General features: G+C 38.6%; 1 protein-coding gene across 1 annotated transcript in view; it reads left to right on the top strand.

Annotated features, from left to right (window-relative positions):
- FNDC3B (fibronectin type III domain containing 3B) overlaps positions 1–21186 on the top strand; it is a 273381-nt gene that overhangs the window by 224591 nt on the left and 27604 nt on the right. Inside the window, exons 21-23 of the mRNA XM_063306442.1 lie at positions 948–1097; positions 5038–5315; positions 14273–14485. Coding sequence (XP_063162512.1) covers positions 948–1097; positions 5038–5315; positions 14273–14485 — 641 coding nt within the window. The remainder of the gene's footprint in view (positions 1–947; positions 1098–5037; positions 5316–14272; positions 14486–21186) is intronic.

Here is a 21186-nt window from a genome sequence, read left to right as displayed (position 1 = left end):
GACCCTTTATTAAACAGCGTTCTCCAAGTACTTGAAATCGCTCTGCTCCTTCAAACCAATGTTCCATTTTGTTGAGCTCTTTCTCCAGTGCCATCAAGGCAGAGAAGTTCACAAATAGCAAATAAAAGAGGGCTGGAAGATAGGAAGAAAAGCAGAAAATCAGGCAGGTGAGCATTCTTGTTCCCTGCAGTGGCAATCAGCCATAGCTATTTATCCTAGTTTTGTGGGAGGCTGATCCTGAAATGGAGCTCGTGTTTCCCCATCAAAAAAGGAATATCTGATGACACATTGAGAAGCTTCCACATATATATTGAGTTATTCCAGAGAAATTCAGAAATATATTAATGGTGTTTCCTGGCAGTAAATGTGCCTGCCAGTAAATGGGAACCAACTCAGAGCCATGTATGCAAGTCAGAAGAAAGCCAAAAAGGAAGAAATTCTAAGCTGAATCTTGGTGTGGAGGAGAAGAGTAGAAGTTAGTGGCTTGCTTCCAGTTAAGGACAAACATTGCTGTTCACATCCAGGATACTTTCATATAAGAGTTGACTTGCTGAATGCGAACTCAACCATTCCATTCACTAAAAAACATAACATATCAGCACTAAATTTCCCTTTAGCACATATCCCCAAATTGGTGCCTTCAAAGTATCCCAGTTCCATCATATCTTTATGAAGGGCTGCTCTAAATCAATCCTGGACATGTTAAGATTTAGTTGCAATTCAATAAATCGACTGCACTTACTTAGAAATCTGCTTCTCCTGCTGAATTTTTCTCTTTGAGATTTCTCATCTTGACATTTGACATCTGCACTAAAGAGGAGGAGGCTTTGATTGTCTGTGTGACTCACACACAATTTTTTATCTACCTACCTACCTACCTACCTTCCAAAGACAGAAAAGCTTCTCTTAGGGCTCAAATGTAACCCAAACTTCTGTGTGTTTTGCAGAGGCCTGAGAGTTTTGGTGCTGACATCTCAGAATACAGACTGGAGTGGGGAGAAGACAAGGAGACTTTAGAACTGGTGTATACTGGCACAGACAACTCCTTTGAAATCCACCAACTGTCAGCTGCAGCACATTATTTCTGTAGACTTCAGGTAAGTCAAGACTGTTAACTTAGGATCGTATGTAAATGAGATGAGGATATAGGTTTCTACTTTCCTCATAACTTCACTGTGAAGTGTGACATATTTGGGGAAACAAATCAAGAGTTAGAGAATAGTTGCAAGGAGATTTCATTCTAGTGAGTAATCAAAGAGGTTTAGGTTATAGTGAACAAACAAAATCAAATTCTCAGCTCCATCCATCCATCAATCTAATCTAATCTAATCTAATCTATATGGCCGCCCATCTCACGAAAAGTGACTCTGGGTGGTGTACAACAATCCAGTAAAACAAGAGATATATAAAACAAGCATTACCTCAAACCATTATGTAATAATTATTAAAAAGCATTAAACTGGGGGGAAAGTAAGAGAATTCTTCTTAGCTGGCTTTTTTTGAAGAGTGCATGCTCAATATTTATCACAGATATGGTAACAGAAATACACTAAGCTATTTCAACTTGCCTTGGTGCATTTCTTTCTTTTATTTTCCTCTTAGAACTGAACTATACATGTCAGTTGGAAAGTGTCACAGGAGAGGCATTGTTTGGGGATGGGCTAAACAGTAGTTGAGAAAAACACACAGAGTTATCATTTGCCTATCATTTTTGTTTAATCATGCCTATCTTAGAAGATATGGCTACCTTGCTGTCCTATATAAGTTGAGACAATCTATAAGTAGGGATGTCCTAAAGATGTTCATGGTGATGGTGGTGGTGGTGGTGATGATGATGATGATTTTGGCTTCCCAATTTGGCACACAGCCCTGGTCTCCCATCCAAATACTAACTACATCTAAACTTGCTTAACTTGTGAGCCTAGACTACGTTGGCCAGGTGCTGTTGCCTGCTGAAACCCAGTCTGCAAAACCTAGTAAAAAGCATGACCAACCTTTCCATCTCCCAGAATCTCTGAATCTAGTTTAGATACACCCAACATTGATCTAGGCTTTTTATTTCCCACTACTTCTCAATCTAGCTAGCTATAGACATCTGAAGAGAGCTAAGTCTTTGCATAATGTGCCCAAACTGTGATAATTTGAGTCTGGTAATTTGTGCTTGGAGTGAACACTCTGGATTGACTTGTTCTATGATCCACCTGTCTGTTTTCTTACCTGTCCATGATGTCCTCTAATTTCCCTTAGAAATAAATAAATAAAGCAAGCAAGCAAGCAAGCAAACTCTTACATCTCCAAGTTACTAGGCTTGCTGTGATGATAACACTCCCTTGCCTTCCAAATGCCTAATACCGGTGTGCTGGACTTTCTGTTTTGGGCTGTTTTATATAATTGTGCCTGCAGAGGATCCCAGCTGGTGGGAGACAAGGCAAGCCCTCTAATTAGAACACAGGCTGCTCCTTCAAGACCAATACATTGATAAGATCCATTTCTGAAGAAACTCAGAAACACCTTCCTGTCTGCAGCTACGCCGTCATTAGCACAGGAATATATCACAATTGCAAGCCCCTGGAGACCTCATATGATGAACAGAGGGCTCATCTTGTGCAGGAATCAGGGCTGTGCCTTTGATTGTAAAGGAGCCGGATTATTTTATTAAAAGAAAAAAGGAAAAGGCAGAATCATTGCAATGAACATGCAGTATTCTCCCAGATGAACATATCCTGAATTGAAGAAAATCATTAAGTGGTTCTAGCTGATGAAGAATAACGCTCTAGTTTAAGAAAGGAAAAAGAAAAGATTCCATCAGTTACTCTAATGAAAGTGTCCAGTAAAGACAAGTGTGAGTGGCATTATTCAAATAATTTGAAATGAGGGTTTCAAATTCAAGCTCATTTGGCTGAAAATTCAAGGAAATTCACACACATTTGGCTGAAAGGTTTTCCCTGATCCCTTACAGAGTTTATGATGTTATGTTTTTTAAATACCCTTTTAAGGTGAAAAGCATCTTTTAGCCCATGGACAAAAATGTCTTTAGATTTCTTTTTCTTTAAGGGGCACTTTTTTCCTCCCCAGTCCCTGGTTTCAAAAGATAAAAGTATTTAAAGAACAATTTAACAATTGTAAAACAAACAATTATTATCTTTATTGCTGTTTAGCTTGGTCTCTTTTGAAGAATGCAAACACAACCTTCTTCTTTCTTCTCTTGGAAAACACTTTTTCCAAATCCTTTATAAAAGAAAATAAAAACTTGTATTAAAAAGTATAACAAAGAGAGTTAGTTAGATTGGCCTACTATGCCTTCATTCCAGAACTTCTTCATACTACTGAGTGATGCCTTGAATATAGAAGGGGAAAAAAACTGCAAAGAAAACAGATTGCAAAGTCCAGTTTTCATCAATACTAGCCAGGATGGGTGGTATATGGTATATTTGGAGATGCTTGTTTTAAAGAAGAGTCAGCACAACATAACTAAATTTCTGCCATTGTTCTTTCATTATGGCATACTTTGGACATAGAGCATTGCTAATCTGGGGACTAGAGTCATAGTCAGCAGTGGCTAGGAGAAGTCTAGAAATATTGACCAGGAAAAAAATGAAGTTTATATTGCTTCTGATTTAAAGCAGTTTGTCCTTTTTGGTGTGGTAGGCAATCTTTTTTGACCAAGGGTAGCCCTTAGCAATTTTGGGCATGTCTGAGTGCTGCAAAGCGGGTGGAGTTACATCACAAGTGGGTGAAAGCAGATTTGGGGAGGAATTTGAGAGATGTCTTTATTTTATAAATGCAACATGACTATTTTATGACTGATCCTGGATAGGACATTAACTGGATAATGGGCACCAAAGACAATAAAGGCATCTTTATGTTGAGACAAATTCCTAATGACTTTACCTATACAGTTTTTTGGCAGTGTTATGAAACTGGTTTGCTACTGCCTTTTCCTAGGATTTTTTTTTTAACTTCCCAGTCTAGCTCACTGTTTGTTTGGTACCTTTGAATCGACTCCTGGATAAATCCCTGCAGTTTTCTTGGCAACGTTTTCAGAAGTGTATTGTCACTGCTAAAGAGCTAGTTTGGGGTAGTGGTTAAGGCACCAGGCTAAAAACTGGGAGATAGTGAGTTTTGGCCTGCCTTAGGCACAAGTCACTCTCTCTCAGCCCTTGGAAGAAGAAGGCAAAGGCAGACCACTTCAGAAATTTTGCTGAGAAAACTGCAGGGACTTGTCCAGACAGTCCCCAGGAGTCAAGACTGACTCCAAGGCACAGATATATATATTTCCATTGCCGCCGCCTTCGTAGGGCTGAGAGAGAATTACTGGTGCAAAAATCACCAAGCTACCCTTTGTGTCTAAGGAAAGACAAGAATGCTGGTTCCCCTGCTCCTGATCCAGTGCCTTAACCACTTCCCAGATGGGCCCCCAACCCAAGAACTAAGCAGGCTGATCCTGCTTAGATTCTAAGATCAACCAAGGTTAGCTAGGTGCTATTATTTGTACCTTCATATAAATAGTTTAGATAAGCCTTCTCCAATATAAGGACAGAGGTGATGATGGGAGTTGTAATCCAACAAATTTGGAGGACTTCTGGTTAAGGAAAGCTAGTTTGGGTATTGTACTTCCTGTCGTTTAAGAGCATAAAATAAATATAATCTTAAAATAGTGGTTTCCCATTTGGTTTATTATCTCCTGGCTTTTAGTAAATATTGGTTAAAATTAATGATGAGTAAAGGTGAGTGTTATTACATGGCAAAGAGTTTCCTGGCCAAATACACAGGTTAGCCAATCTTCATTGAAAGCGTATTATTATTTGCTTACATAGAACATTTAAATTTGCAAAATACTGTGTCTTGATCTTTCTTGCTCCCAGTGAACGCTGGACACCATTTTACAGATTAGGAATTGAGGCTGAAAAAATAGGATCAGGATGGGGCAACCAGTCACGGATGTATGTGATCTAGATCTTTGTCCACCTGTAGATCTGAAATCCAACTATGTAGCTAGTTTGTGGAATAATGAAATAAAATCTGTTTATTTTCCAGGCGATAAACCAGGCAGGAGCAGGATCATACAGTGACCTGGTTTCCTGCAGAGCCCCAGCATCTGTTCCTGATGCTGTTACCACCCTCTGTGTATCAGAGGATGAAAACCTGGATGCCTGTCCATTGCCCGTTGTATGCCTTGTATTGAACTGGGAGGAACCGTGCAATAATGGGTCTGAGGTTATACATTACAATATTGAACTGGGAGATGTTACTCTGCCAGTGGGTAAAGTCACAACTTACGTAATTGAGGACCTGCTTCCAGAAACCACATTCCGGTAAGTATTATTAAGAAGTGTTCCTTCAGCAAAAATCCGAAATTTTCTGTGTGGAAGCTTAGCAGAATATGATGCAAAAGCTAAAAGATGTTTGGCATGCATATTTCTCGTCTTTCTGGAGTCCTTGGTGTCCATGTGTCTTTCCACAGAAGAAACTATGACAGGAGGAACTTACAAGTTATCCAGTGGTGGTATACCCCTTTTTTGATATGAGCGCTCAGAATAGAGAGATAGAACTGTAACTGTGCTTTGCAGTTCTACTGGATGTTTCATGGCTCTGCCACCCCAGAGGGGGGAATGTTTCAATATATATTCCTGCGGTTCCTGCCTCCTGGTGATCAAGTGATGTGTAAAATGACAGGAGTATTTCATCTGAATGAGATTATCGTAGTGACTGAGCAAAAAGTTTATTGTCATCTTCACCAAGTGATGAGGAAGTAATTGCATCTGTTACAGATGGAAACTATAGAGCCGAGGTCTATAATACTGCAAGAGGGATCTTGGTTTTGATGCTTAACAATGGCTTTTCATCAGCACTGGACCTCTTAAATGCCCATCCCTGCTCAGCCCATAAGAAAGCCAAATGCAACCATCTACAAAAGTTTTAGGTAGTTGCTGGTTAGAATTTCCAGCACAGGCAAGTATAAGGAGGCCCTGGTTAAAATTATCTCATCTTAAACACTATCCTTTCTCACTCTTCTGACCCACCTCAGCCTTTTCCCTTCATTCTTTCTGCTCCCTCCCCAAACCTTATCGGATACTGACACTGACCCCTTCTCTTTCTGCCTTTCCTTTAACTTTTAAATGAGTTTGGGTGCATGGTAGAGCAAAGCTGCTGGCATCGTTGCTTCCTCTTGAAGCCTCCAGAGGAAGAAAAGCAGGCATAAGGAAGGCTAAATTTGGTGGGTGTGCACGGGGGCTTTTTAATGTACAGTATGTGGTGCTAAATTTGAGATCTGTGGGTCCCAGCATTTGTGCCAGGCCTCATGGCGTTACTCAGCAGGGGGAGAAAACCTTCTCCTTTCCTGTTCTCTTTGTACTTCCACGGCAGGAAGTACAGTACCTAAAAATAAAAAATGAAAAATAGACCTCTCTTCCAGCAGCAAACAGCAAGGATCTCAAATGATGTTTTCCAGGAACATTGGAACAGGGACCATGACAATCACACACACTGTGAGGTCATCACATGGATGCTGCTTTCACATCTGACGTAAATCCTGTATGGGTATTGTGGCATTTGCATGATGACATCATCATACACATGTTGTTTGCCTCCCTGTAAATGCTTTTACTGTTCTGACCATTGGCTCCAACAGCTTCAGGCTCTGCTCTGAGGAATAGTCACTTCTGTTGCTTCTAGCATGTGACTGATGACTTTTTGCTTTGCAATTGCTTAGGCCAATGTTTCTCAACCTTGGCCACTTTCAGATGTGTGGACTTCAACTCCCAGAATTCCCCAGCCAGCCTTGCTATTGGCTCTGGAACAAAATAATTCTGCTAAGCAGAAATAATCATCTCATCCCATAGAATAAAGCTGTTGGTGCTTCCCACTGGTATCCTTCCTTAATTATCTTTTCTACCTCTGTGTTTTGAACCCTTACATTGATTGTAGATATCTGCAAACAATGTTCCTTTTTTATTTTAAATTAATATCCATTAAAGTAATTAGAATGTATGTTAGAAATAATAGAGAACAATTAAAGGCTTCCAGAGCAGAATGATAGGCATAATATGTAATGTAATATAGTCATTTTTCAGATCCTGCGTAGTAATTATTAGATGTGCATATTAATTCTGTTAATGTTCCTGTGGATATAAATGGCTTAACTTATAATTATTTTTTCCTGTGAACTTGTGAGAAATTACTTTAATTTAGGAATTAATGTAGATTAAGGATTGGCTGGCAAATGCAATTCTACAAAGCTGAAGTAACTCAAAGTCATCTCCTTTCAGACAGCTTCATAATAGCTCTTCAGTACGAATTATTGCTAATAATAGCGGGGAGCAGACAATGTATTATTGTGAATTGTTGTTAGTTATTGTTATTTGTATTGTAGTATTGTTAATTAAAGCTCTATGAAGTTTATCAGGTTGAATCAAATATAAGCCCAGTAAGGTGAGCTTTGGGAAACTAAATTTAGAAATAGTATTTGCCCAAGAACATATATTTTTTCTTTCATCCAGTTCCATTGTGTTCCAGATGGATACTCTGGACCATCAAAACTGAAGCATAACCCATTACTGCTATACAGCCTCTGTTCGAATAAATAGCAATACTGTTATTTAAAGAATCCCAAGAGATCTGCTCAGACCTTAGATTCATGGAGGAAGGATGTATCAGTGAGATGAAGATAGGATACCATATCTGGGTTACAAAAATCCACATGACTCCTGTGTAACAGCAAAGTGTGGAAAGGTTTTTGCATGCTGCCATCTAGTGGTCCTGCAGATTTTGCAACCCAGATAAAATCACCCTAATAAACATAAACATAAATATAGCCTTCTAGTTAAGATTCAGCATTTCATTATCTCTGAATATTAATTCTTAGTGGACAGTACTGTTCTTTGTGGGGTTTTCCAGAGATTGTCTAGGCCAGTGTTTCTCAACCTCAGCCACTTTAAGATGTGTGGAGTTGAACTCTGAGAATTCTGGCTGGGGAATTCTGGGAGCACTGGCTAGGGAATTCTGGGAGTTGAAGTCCACACATCTTAAAGCGGCTGAGGTTGAGAAACACTGGTCCTATGAAAAGGAGTTGTCTATGTTTGTGTGCATTTCTGTCAGACTGAATTTTAAACAGTCAATTTAAATATATTGTTTTATACCTCGGACTCCTGTTTCTTAGGCCAGGCCATTCAGTTGCACATCTCTTGTAAGGGGAATGAATGTAATCTTTGACTACAAGTTGTGTCAATCCTGACACAGGAGGAAGAGAAGCGACTTTCCCTTTTGTCTTAATCAGATAATCTGATGAGAAGGGATTTTACTTTCTCTTCAAGAGGGGAGCAGAAGCTCAGAGATACTGTTCGCCCCACCAGCCCTAACGTGCTAGAAGTGCAGCAGAAATGCTCAAGGCTTGGACAAAGAAATAAAATAAATGCCCTGGCTTATACGAATTATGCACTCTTGTGTTTTTATGTAACTTAACAGGTGTTTATTGTTTTGCACTGATGTATTCCGATTCTATCACCTCATTTATGTATTTACACAGGACAGCCTCAGCAACAATTGTTGTAAAATAAATATTTCAAGGGAAATTTGAAAGGTAGAACTGAGCCGCTGTAAAAGAAATGAATCTTCTCTTTAAGTGGATTTATCAGGTGTTGTTAAAAAAATACTCTAGTTTTTGTTTTTTTTCCTGGATGGCAAAATGTCAAAAACTTGGCAATATTTGTGTGAAGCTGCCTTCCACACCTAATTTGTTCTCATCTCTTTTCAACTCAGCCAACCTTTTCCCTTTCTACCTGTTGCACATGTCAGTGAATTTTGTGTAGCATATGAGTGGCTAAGTTCTTTATATTTATAGCAGCCTTTCTGAAGAATCGTTAGCATTTTCAATTAATGTTGCACAAATAATGACTAAGGAGAGCTCTGTGGCCTTGTCAGTGCAAAGGAGCATCAGATGAAGTGCTTCGGCTGCTTCTTCGAAGGAGGCGATACTTCCTGTGTTTTTTAAAAGAGGGAAATAGCTAATTAGGCTATTAATCAATGATATGATACCATAGCTTGTTTGGTTTTTAGACTTCCTGCTATGCAAAGTGTTGGCGCAACTGATGTTCCTGCTTTTGGGCTAAGCAGATATTAGTTATTACCCCTTACCGGTAGTCCAGATAAGAAACACAACCATGAGTAATAACTCTTATCTTTATTGTAAGGTTACATGAATGGAATCTTGCAAGAGTGAAAGTATTTCTCCCCTCTTCTTTTACTCTCTGGAAAACTAGAGAGGGTCCCTTCTGAAACGCTTCCCACACACAAACACACCCATCTCCTTCTGTGGACTGAGATATCTTTATTTATTTATTAAATTTACCCCCATCCATCTCCTCCCATCGGGGACTCTGGGCGGTTTCTTTCACATGACGGTTGTCCAGTCTGCGACTCTTCCTCCTGTCTCTTCCTCTTGTCTCCCCAAATCATTCCCCCATACCATTACAGGTGTGAACAAAGTCAACTATAGGTAGCAGTTACTGTCACACCTGTAAAATAGGAGAATATCTGATGAATATATAGACATATATTCTGTGCTCCAAACTGAATCTTTCAAAACCTTGTAGTTTATGAAACCTGGAAATCTTCATTGACTGAGAACAGAAAAATACACAGAAGTGCAGATTGTCCAAATTGATCTCTGTACAGTAAAAAAAGGATACAACAGGAAAAGTAGCTTTGAATTGATACAATTGAAATTCTTTCTTGAAGTGTGAAGAGGTCTACCACAGTTGGAAAGCTTATTATCATAGAATGTAAATTTCAAAGGAGGAGGCATTGGTCTAAATTTTTCATAACATCCATAGTATTTTCAGAAGAAAACTGTCCTGTCTCTTGAAGGATCTTTTCTGAATTGATGCTGATTATATGCATGTATTTAAAATATTAGCATATAATGTAAGTCAGCTGCTGATTTCCACTGCCATTTATTGTCTGCATAGACATGCATGCTCAAATAACCACGAATAACTTTAAAAACTAGTATTAGTATGCATAATTTTAAAATGTTATTTGCTGTTGTTTTCGAAAAAGTTGTACCTTCTGAGCTTTTGTCCAACATAAAAAGCGTAGAACGGAAGTTTTTAGGAATATGAAACTTCCTTCTGTAAACTCTTAATTCTTGTGGAGTCATGCATCTTCCTTGGAAGATGCAAAGAAGGAAAAACACATTTCTTGTGTTTTCCTCTCCCACCCATCCATGTTCTGAGTTAGACCCAATGCCCAGAGAATCTTCATCTTTTGTACAAATCTCAGAGAAGCACCATAGTGAATATAAGAAATGTGAATTGTTCATATTTCTTAATCATGACTTTTGTGAAATGGGCAGATCAGCACTTCATGAAGGAGAAGTTTCTCATTAGAAGTCCATTTCTGCTGTAAGCTCATGTCCCATGTTCTACATGTCTACTTCATCATGAGACTGCTAAGCTTGCTGAGCTTAGAAGAGTGGGGTTGTAATAAGGCAATCCGTTGCTTGAATTACGTAATTTCACTGTTCAGGTGCCTTCCTTTGTTTAATGCTTAATGCCATTCAGTCCCAAAATATACTGAATTGCTAACTTAGCAATAAATGACAACCCGGGCAAGATATAAAGAGGTTTTGCTTCTGAGTAGACTCAAGAAATAAGAAGAATACCGGAGTATTATTTAGGCTGTAAGGGATACCGAAGTATTATTTAGGCTGTAAGGACGCGGTGGCGCTGCGGGTTAAACCGCTGAGCTGTCGATCGGAAGGTCGGCGGTTCGAAACCGCACGGCGGGGTGAGCTCCCGTTGCTCATCCCAGCTCCTGCTCACCTAGCAGTTCGAAAACATGCAAATGTGAGTAGATTAATTGGTACCGCTTCGGCGGGAAGGTAACGGCGTTCCGTGAGTCATGCTGGCCACATGACCCGGAAGTGTCTATGACAACGCTGGCTCCAAGGCTTAGAAACGGAGATGAGCAGCGCCCCCTAGAGTCGGACACGACTGGACTTTACGTCAAGGGAAACCTTTACCTTTACCTTTAAGGGTGTTCAGTCTGTGCCAATCTGTACATTATGCAAACCAGCCAAAGCGCTAATTTCAAGCATCAGGCTTCAGCCTGTGTGGTGCTGCTTTTTTTGGTTCTAAAGAATAATTTCAGGCTAATATTAACAAAAGTATTGTATTAATCAACAGAGTAATTTCTGTCCAAGTACCACTCTTAGCTGTTTTTGTCCTATTCTTTGGTACATTTTCTATGTGAAGAATTGGGCCACAGAGTGCCACCTAAAAACAGAATAATCTTAAATCACACTGATTGTTTTTTAAGCAGAGGTTTGAGTGTCCTTGGGATACTTTGAGATAAAGTATTTGCTCCAAGGAAGACAATTTTTTTTCTGTTTGTTTGTTTGTTTAATTCTAAATAGTCATCTCTAACTTGAGAGGCTCATTTTATGTTCACAAATTATAATAACAAATGAAACAGAAATGATTTCAGGGACCAGGACTGAAAGGATGAGAAAGACACATTCAGGGCCTTCCACCTTTCAGGTAAATATGGTATAATTCTGTAGGCTGCTCCATCTCTATGGCTGCTTGTATACCATAGGACATTACATAACCCAAAAAAGTGTATAAATATTAGGATATCAGCTGTACTCAAACCAGAATTTTTATTTTTTTTACTGCAGAATATCCAGGGATAATGTCAGGGGGGTTTATAAGTTAGGAAGCTTTGTGATGGGCATCTCTTAATTGGAGTCATCCCATAGTGACTGTTGCTAGGAAGATCTACGTGAAAGCCTGGTGCAGCTCTTTATTTTTTACCATCTTGTTTTCAGTGATAGCATCCATAATTTAGATGGAGTCTGGGAGGGTGGGAGCTGTGCTGGTCTGCTATCTGAGAGAGGCTAACAGCTTGAAGATTAGGACTGAGATGAAAGTTCATAAGCCGTTCCCAGTTTCTGTTGTATCTTTGTTGCATATTGATGACACTTATCTACAGCAGCTTCCACAACAAACCATGATGGCACCAAAATAACCATAGATAAGTAGCAACTTCAACACAAACAAATGCTACAATCATACACTTAGCAGTATGATGTCACTGATTGGTGAAATCTGAAAAGTGTACTATTGATGTAGGATTATCACTTTATACATGGTCCAAGCACAAGGAAGTAAGTAGCAGGGAAAAGGGAAGGTTTCATGGCCTGAATATCCCAGAAATTTCACTCAGTCTGTACATTACAGTACTGGGGAGGGGGAATAAATTTCATTCAGTGAGATCCTGCCAAAGGTTCATTTAACTCTCATTCTGATTCCTGCAAATTGTTAAAAATTCTCACAGGTCTTGGGGTAGGGTTTGGGGGAACCCTGCATAAGTGGTTGCTGTTTAATCTGTCCAGATGCTTAGGGTCCACCCCACCCAGTTTAAGTGTAAGCTGTCCAGAGTCATTCTAGAGTTGGGTGGCTTCTAAATTGAATGAATGAATGAATATCATGCTTGAGCTTACAGAAAATTATTTCCCTGTACCATGTGAATTAGAAACAGTCTTTGTCCAGAAGAAATATCCTGAAAGACCAAGCTGTATTCCAAAAGAAAGGTCGGGGGTTAGCCCAGGTGTAGTGAACAGGACTACGCAAACTATGCAACTCAAGTTTTCATTGTGGAGTCCTTGGTGCCCTCTGAGCCTTGTTGTTTTCTTGCAGACGTTTCATTGCCAGACTAGGCAACATCTTCAGTGTGAAGAGGGAGTGGGCCTTGCTCTCAGTTTATATACCATGGCTTGCCCTGCTTGTGCTGGTAGGGGTGTTGTTCTCTCCTTGGGAGTTCTTTGATTGGGCTGTTATTTGCTGCTTGGTTGATTGCCTGAGTTAATTGTTCCTTGATTAGGGTGTATTGTTCTGTTGGATGGTTCATCTGCTGTTAATCCTAATGTTGATTTTTGCATATCTGGGTGTTGATTGCTGGCAAGGGAGTGTACTGGTCTTTTGGCTTTTCTATCGTCTCTTTTGAATGGTATGTAAATGTTGTTTACCTCTATGTGTCTGTTGATGGCTGCTTTGTCTGAGGGCCAGGCTTCCAGGAATTCTCTGGCATTTTTGGATTTGGCTTGGTTTAGGATGCTCACAGTTTTCATTGTCCTGAGTGCATTTTTCAATAACTCTTGTTTGTTTCTTACAAACAGAAAATAGAAGGGAAATGTTATCCTATCATCCACACATGTCATCAATATCTAGGGAAAATGCTGAGAAATAGAAACCAAAGCAAAGAACTTATTGGGCCCATTTCCATGGATTTGCCATTGAAGATAATCTTGCAACAATTTCTGGAAGAACAAGTTATAAAATGTACTAAGTATAAGTCAGAATCCAAACCATCTTGCTGAATCATTATTTGATTTGCTTAGTTAAGGGTTTGAGGAATATGGGAAACAAGTCATTTTGGGATTATTTAATAAACCATAGTGAAAGCACCTTTGGTTTAGCATGATACTGCCAAATATCATGGTTTACAATAGTTCGTATGCTTTATTTCCTATGGTTAGCATTATCTTGTCTGTTGTACTCCAACATTGCAAATATGATGCATAATGACATTGATGATTTCTGGATAGCAAATCCACTTCTGATCTTGATTTTGGATTGTAGATTGCTGTTTAAGCTTGATTAGCTATGTTTTAGAGGAATTTCTAAATTGAGTCTCCTTCCTTTGCCTGTTGATTTGGACTATTGTTAATTGTGTTAATTATGTTAGGTGATCATCTTAAATGCTTTAATTGCCCAGCAGTAACCTTCCTCAACAGAATTCTTTCCACATAGTTTGGAACCACAACTACCAGAATTACCAAACACAATAAAATTCAAAGCCTTTGTAATTATCTCAGCATTGCCTTTATACTTCTACTTAAAGTTATCTTGATGCGGGGTGGGGGGTGATCAATACTAAGCTAAAATTGTTACAATTTTAGGTTTTTCCAGCTGAAAGTCATTTCTGGGAACGTGTTCAAATCATCCAACAGCTTCCACTATACTCCAATGTGTTCATTTCTTGTAGTGGTATGCAAATTGGAATAATTTGGAATTAGCTTGAAACCACTTTGAAAAACTTTACCATAATTGTGCCAAACCATAAGGAAGAGCCATTTTGAGGTCGGAATATTTCATTGTGGACTTGAAATGTTGCATCCTAGTATTCCCCATATCAAAGTATGAAATGTATTTATAACTTCTATGCTGTCCACTTTAGCCTTCCATTCTTTCTTTGTATCTTCCAATCGTAGGATCCGGATTCAGGCCGTCAATGAGGTTGGAGCTGGGCCTTTTAGCCACTTCATTACAGCAAAGACCAGGCCGTTGCCACCCTTACCTCCTCGGCTAGAGTGCGCTGCAGCAGGTCCCCAGAGCCTGAAGCTGAAATGGGGGGAGAGCAGCTCCAGACAGCATGCTGCTGATGACATGGTCTATCTCTTACAAATAGAGGACAAGAACAAGAGGTAAGAAAGAACATAGCTCAGGTCGCACTGTTCGTCTGAAAGACACCCTTCTATAAGTGAGAATCATCCAAGATGGGCTTGACTTTGTATGTATGTATGTATGTATGTATGTATGTATTTATTTACTTTTTGTCCTGCCTTTATTATTTTTATAAATTGCAGGAAAGTGTATGAGTGTGTGCTAGAGTAAGCTGGTTGGTCAAATTCTTTCAGTTGATACTTGCAATTGGAGAGTAAGTTGGAGATGAGAACACCCAGTGTTGTTAATATATCAGAGTAGGGTCAAGGTGGTCTTCCAACAGTATTCTGGATATTTCAGTTCAAAGGTGAGAAGTACTCCCACATGAAGACATTGCCCCACTTTGCGATTGGCTCTGTATCCATCTGATCTTGTAGCTTTAGCTGGCTTTAGGAGATAAAGCATTTACTCATGGGTCTGTTCTGATGTCTGTAAAATTGAAGCAAATCCGATCTTTTTCTTTGAATCACTGGGAATCTGCCGAAGTTAACAGGCATAGTTTTCCCATTGGCAGGAAGACCTGTGTTACCCTGCTTCCTGGTTTATGGGTTTGAGGCAGCCTCCCTGCCCAATAGAAATTAAGCATTCTGTTCCTCAACCTTGTCTGTATGCCTTCTTTAGAATTTATTTTCCCCTTTCCCCAGTCCTGACACATGATCAACAGGTAACCATGGTTACAGCTATTGGAAAAGCACCAAGTTGCAAAATTGCTGAACAAGCTATCATTCTACCATCACAACTCATCTAAGTTTTTTAATGCAACAGGTGGTCAGAAAGCTTTGTTTATAGCAATTGCTCCACCCCATAATAACTCATTAAAAAGAAGTCACGAACATTCCAATTTGCAAAGAAACCAGTACAATTTTGAAATAAAGCACTCTACCTCGGTCTTTGTAGTGAGAGGTTTTAACAGCATATCAAGAATAGTTATGTGCAGCTGTTCAGATCCAAAGTGGAAGAGATGCTTTGGAGATGTGATGTGCACCTGTTGGCACCTCTTTAAAGAAGCTACACTATGTTTTTTCTTGAATATATAGCTTTGCATGGTAGCTGTGTTTGTGACTTCTTTTTAATGAGTTGTGGGTTATTATGAGGTGGTGGTTTAACCAAACATCATGTTAAAAAATCCAGAGTGTAAGGTCTTATTTTTAAAAAAGCAAGTCAAACAAATTAACATAATTACATCAACATTTTAATTTTTGATGGCAATAATTAGTTTGAACTCTTCAACAATTATAGCTTTCCTAGGAAGCTTTTAGGTGTTTCCATGAGCCAGTGTTATTGTAATACAATTAACTGGTGTGCTAATTATGGGTTATTCTGCCAGTTCCTTCAAAGTCTCCTTTAGCATTTGGATTTGAGCTTATCAACTAATAAAAGTTTGAGCTTTGGGAAGGGTTGTAACTTAGAAAATATATTTTATTTTTAAAATGTATTTTATAGATATTTTATTTTATTAGGAAAAAAAAATTGCATGCATTAGCCTCCCACAGCTTCAGTCCTTAATATGTCCAGCCTGAAATCAATCTTCTTCAACTTGCACTCTCTTGATATGTGAACTTCAGCTCCCAGGTTGTTCCATGCAACCCAGAGGACAAAAAATTTATAGTAAGAAGTCTCATTTTTCCAAACCAACAGAGAGCAATTTTTAGCACATGTATATGTTCATGATTATTTCACGCTGTTATTCTTTTATTATTATATTCCTTGCATAGTGATAAAAGTTCCTTCGGCATCACATAAATGCCAGATTTCAAATAATAATTTTCTGCATTACAAGTGTGAGAAACAAATGGAATTGGGCTTCTGGAAACATTAGGAACATTTTTGCTTCAGTGTAGGCACTTGATCTGTTTAATTGCTGTTTAAGCATTTGAAGAATTAGCACATGAATAATACTGTGTATTTTTAAGTGTTATACAAGCAGTGCTCAGTGCAAATTCATGTTGTTTCCATAAGCCTAGATTGCTATGGAACTGAGCATCAACTATGCTGCCTTTGTCCAGTAGTGATGTGTCTATCCCATTATCGTAAACAAGAAATATGACTTTACCCACTTCTGTGATCAAGAGCAGGCTAACACAACCAGACTTTGAGGAATGGACAAAATTTGAACAGGAGGCTAAACCTATTTTAGTAATCAAAGAGGTAATATTTGACCTTACATGAATCCGTTTAATCAAATCATGTGTTATAGAGAAAGGTCAAAATGATATTTGAGCCTTGTGCATAGCCCATAAAAAATATATGCAATGCATGGAGTTGTTTTGTAAGATAATACTGCTTACTCACCTTTCTGGATGTTGGTGTTTTCTTTTGTGCATTTTCTGATTGGTTTTGAAAAACTGTGGAGTTGTTGATCAGAAAAAAAATTATATATAGCCATCAACGTTGAGTATGCTTGCCCTGACATTTCTTGTCCTGCTTTGCTTCTGTGGTAATCGCTCAGTTTTTGTCATCTGCTTGCTGTGCTAAAGCATTATAGGCTTCTTAATTTAGAGGCAATCCTGCTGTAACCACTATTATTCCTGTTTTATTCCTATTCTGCTTCCATTTCCAAGTTCCAGAAGGCTAATAAATCATCACTGCTGTAACAAAATATAAGAAAATGCATTCTGAGAAACTCATTGTTATTTTCCTGGGATTTTAAAGAGGTGTATTGACATATCAAAAGAGAATTGTACAGTATCTGTTTTATTTTATTCTGTGCAATATTGATGTTTATTTAAGATATTTTTTAATGGCTAACCTTCTTTTGTAATTTCTTTATAGTCAAGGAAATATAGTGAAAAATGCATTCAAACTTGATGGTACATAACTACCTGTAAAAAAATTTCAAAACAGAGAAAAGGCTCATCCATGGAAAGCTTTGGACCACAGTAAATCATACACCGTCACTTCCAACAGAGTGTCCTCTACAAGATGACACAGAATTACATTCAGCCCAATTTAATATTTTGGTACAAGATCAACACTGTTAATAGAAAAAACATGGAAAATCTGTATAGCTGAATAAGGAATGGGGTGTGTACCTTTAAAGATGCATAGGACCATTCTAAATCTCTAAGAGTAGAGTATATTAGACATGCAATAGAACTATCTGCTGTATCGCTCCATTTAAGTACAAAATTTAGTAAATTGCATTGCCCAGAGGCTAGTAATAGCCCATATTCTTAGAAGTGCATCTCAGATTGAATGCTAAAAACATGAAGATATCTTTGAGTTACACTCAGCTCCTGGTGACTACATAGACTTATCCATGCAGTTTTCTTGGCAGTTCAGTTGTTATTTGGCATTACCTCCTAACAGGAATATTTGTTTGACTTCTCAAGTCTCTGCCTATGATCACACCTGGTTCACCTTGTCTTGGTTTGGAAGCAAAGCAAGGTCAGGCATGGTTGAATAATAGGCTTGAATAATAGGCTTCCTGTAAATACCAGGGTTATAGACTGGGAACTAAACACTGGATACCTCAAGTCAGAAAGTTAAAAAACCCACATCTCTAGAGCAATGTCAACTAGGAAATGTCACAGACTCTTATCAAGCCCAGTGCTTCATTGGGCTGCAAGATACATGGCATGCACAATGCATAATAAATAAGGAACCCACATTAACTATGGATGATCCCAAGCAACAGGTTAGTAAATAAGAACTGGGTCCTGATTAAGGCTTTCTGGCTGGGTAGAGGAGCTGTACAAAGCATTTGAAAAAGATGCTTTGGCAAACTGTTTTAGCACAAAGTACTGCTCTTCAGAGTCTTAGAGCATCCATGTCCTTTGCAAAGCTCCCACGGCTGCCTCAAAAGCTGTTCTGGTTGTTTGTGCATGGGGCTGTGGATACTCACAGATGCAGAGATAACCAGGACCTGCTTTTGAAACAATCATGCAAAAAAAAAAAAAATGCGGCTGCTTTAATGAGTTGAAGTGAGGTACTTCATGTTGACACACTTTGTGAAGTGAGTCTTCCAAATGCTTTGCATAGCCCTATCACATGTATTTATTACTTCCTGGTTTATTACAAGCCAGATAAAATCCAAACCAGCATTGCAAATTGCAGTTTGAAGTTGATTTCCAGTACTGATTGGAAGGACAAAAAGATACCAGAACAAACATAGGCCCAAAACTTAGTTGTGTAATATAAAACTATGACTTAGCATTATATCTGAATGAGACTATTTACATTAACGTTAACATTTAAATAACATAAACACTCTTTTCTGGTATAAACAGTTTACACCTAAAGCTGTAAAGACAAAAACGAGTTATCCTGCAATCACAGGTTTTCAAGGAGTTTAACTAGAAAATGGTTTGCGTTTTAAATTAAATCATAATTATTAATATCCCCTTAAACAGCAGTGCTAATTCCCACTCAGGTTAGAGAGCTTCTAAAGTGACTTTCAAAAGATACCCTGCCCAAATTGCATTAACAAATTCAAATAATCAACATGCAAATATTGAAAGGCTTTGGTTACTGAATAAGGAAAGAAAATTAACAGGACTGAGTCATACAGTTGCTATAGCCCAACTCATTAGCCAGATTGACATACAAATAACAGCAACAACAAATAAGCTGCTGACATCGAGTTTGACTAACATTATCCATTACTGGGTAACCACCTTTCTCCAAGCTGGCATCCTCCACATGCACGGGGCCCATAACTCCTTGAATTCTACGGTAGCATGGCTTCAACTGCTGTCCCAGAGGGAACCCCTAGTGTGCCACATTCGAGAAAGCTGGGGTGCATCAGATTATATCTCTGTGTGATGCTCTTCCCATACATTTTCCCTTCTCCTTTCAGTCTTCTTACGAAGACATCCTTAACAGTATTCTGAATTCTGAGTGACAAAAGGAAAAGGGATTATCATGGTATACTTCATGTGCAGTGTAATTCTTTGGAAGATTTTTCTGTCATGCTTTGAATGAAGCATCTCAGTTAAAAAAGAATGAAGAGTAATTACCATGCTGAATCAAATTAAAGTAGAAATAAATTTAGTTCTGGTCTAATTATTATTTCAATAATATCTGAAATATTATTGGCCATGCTCTGCAGGGCTTCTTTATGCCTATCCCAGACTATTCCCCACAACAGCTTACTTGGGTATGGTAAAAAAAAAGTCCAGATGGAAACCGCAGTGGTGCAATCTAAGCTCCACCTGCCCTTTATGTGCAGGTGTTGAAACACACATAAAAATGGGCTAAGCATAGATTGTTCTGTTACAGCCACCATCTTGTCTTTTTTGACCATATCCTGTGGAATTCCAGGATGGGCAGCTGTAAGCAAGGATTGTACAGGTTTTCTCCAGTGGTTCTCTAGAGCTAATCTCCTGCTGTGTGCTGGAGGCAACAGGTCATCCTATTTGCTGTGTCTGTAGTTCTTTTCCAAGCTTACATTATTCTCTAAAAATATGCATGTATATGGATGTGTTTACTCTTGGGAGCATTTTTCAGAGTGGGGATGGAGCATAATCATTCACTTGTTCTAGAAATCTCAGGAATAAATGCTGCCTACTGACAGTCTACTCTATCCCTACTGACAGCCAAATGTTTATTATGGATGTATGTTGATGTGCAGCCTTTCTGTTTGGAAAGAAAACTTCAGGTACAAACCGGGAATAGACTTGATCACATTGTTAAAATAATTAACGCTTGGCAGAAATCTTACTGTTCTAGTATAAACAAGTTTTCTTCCTGGTGTAACCTTCAATAAAGGTTTTATGGCATTCAGTAGGTCCACATATCTACAATATCTGATGAATGAGATACCCTTTTCCCTGTTAAAGCTCTGCTTGGAATATCTTCGTTATTTATTGACTACATTGTTTATTTCTAGATAGACAGACACACACGGCTAGACAGATAAATATGTTTGATATTTGAAAATGGCTGAGCTATTAATGTTCCTTTTTTTAAAAGAGCAGGAAATGTGGGACGATATCTAAAAACAAGCACTTTCCTCTAGTGGTAATTTCATTTAAATATTAGCAGCTTTGTTTGGTGAGGTGGGCTAACCTCAATTTAAAATGCTCCAGTGGCTTGTGCTGTGGAGAAACAGCCTCAGGTCAGCAATTTAACTCACTAGGAAATAAATGGTATATGTCCCATTCTCATTTCCCCACCTGGGTTGTTTCCACAAGAGGACAAATAAATAGCTTCATTTGCAGCCAGGAAGGTAAAGCAAAGCTCTGACTCCTGTTTACACCATTGGATATTGCCAAATTAGGCTTCGTATCATATTGTTCTTAACCGGCACTCATTTATTTAAAGCTTCAGATCTAAGTGAATTTGCTCTAAAACCAGGTTGGTAGTGGAGAAGAAAGCTTCCCTCCAAAGTAAATAAATAAGTAAATATACATCATGAACAAAGGAAATCATGATTCTATTCCAAATCCCCAATTTTTATTGCACTGGATTAAAAAAAGCAACAGGAAATTGGTATGACGACATCCAGGTTCTTTCCTGGAATATCCTTACAGAAGATTAAAAAAGGACTGGTCACTACTGTAAATCACAACCTTGTCATGTCTTAAGCATTTTGAATAAGAACCAGGGGTGTCCACGGGGAAGAGGGGAATAAAAAAAAAAAGTCAAGATGATGTAACATGTAAAAAAGTGGTAAGGCTTGAATTGCATGGGTGTGGCTGCCATCTGGAGTGGGGTGGCTATAACAAATCTAACAAATCAT

Source organism: Candoia aspera, chromosome 6 (assembly GCF_035149785.1).
Source record: "Candoia aspera isolate rCanAsp1 chromosome 6, rCanAsp1.hap2, whole genome shotgun sequence".
In the NCBI taxonomy this organism is placed as follows: Eukaryota; Metazoa; Chordata; class Lepidosauria; order Squamata; family Boidae; genus Candoia; species Candoia aspera.
The sequence above is the reverse complement of the archived record's forward strand: the minus strand, read 5'-3'. Positions and strand labels throughout refer to the sequence as shown.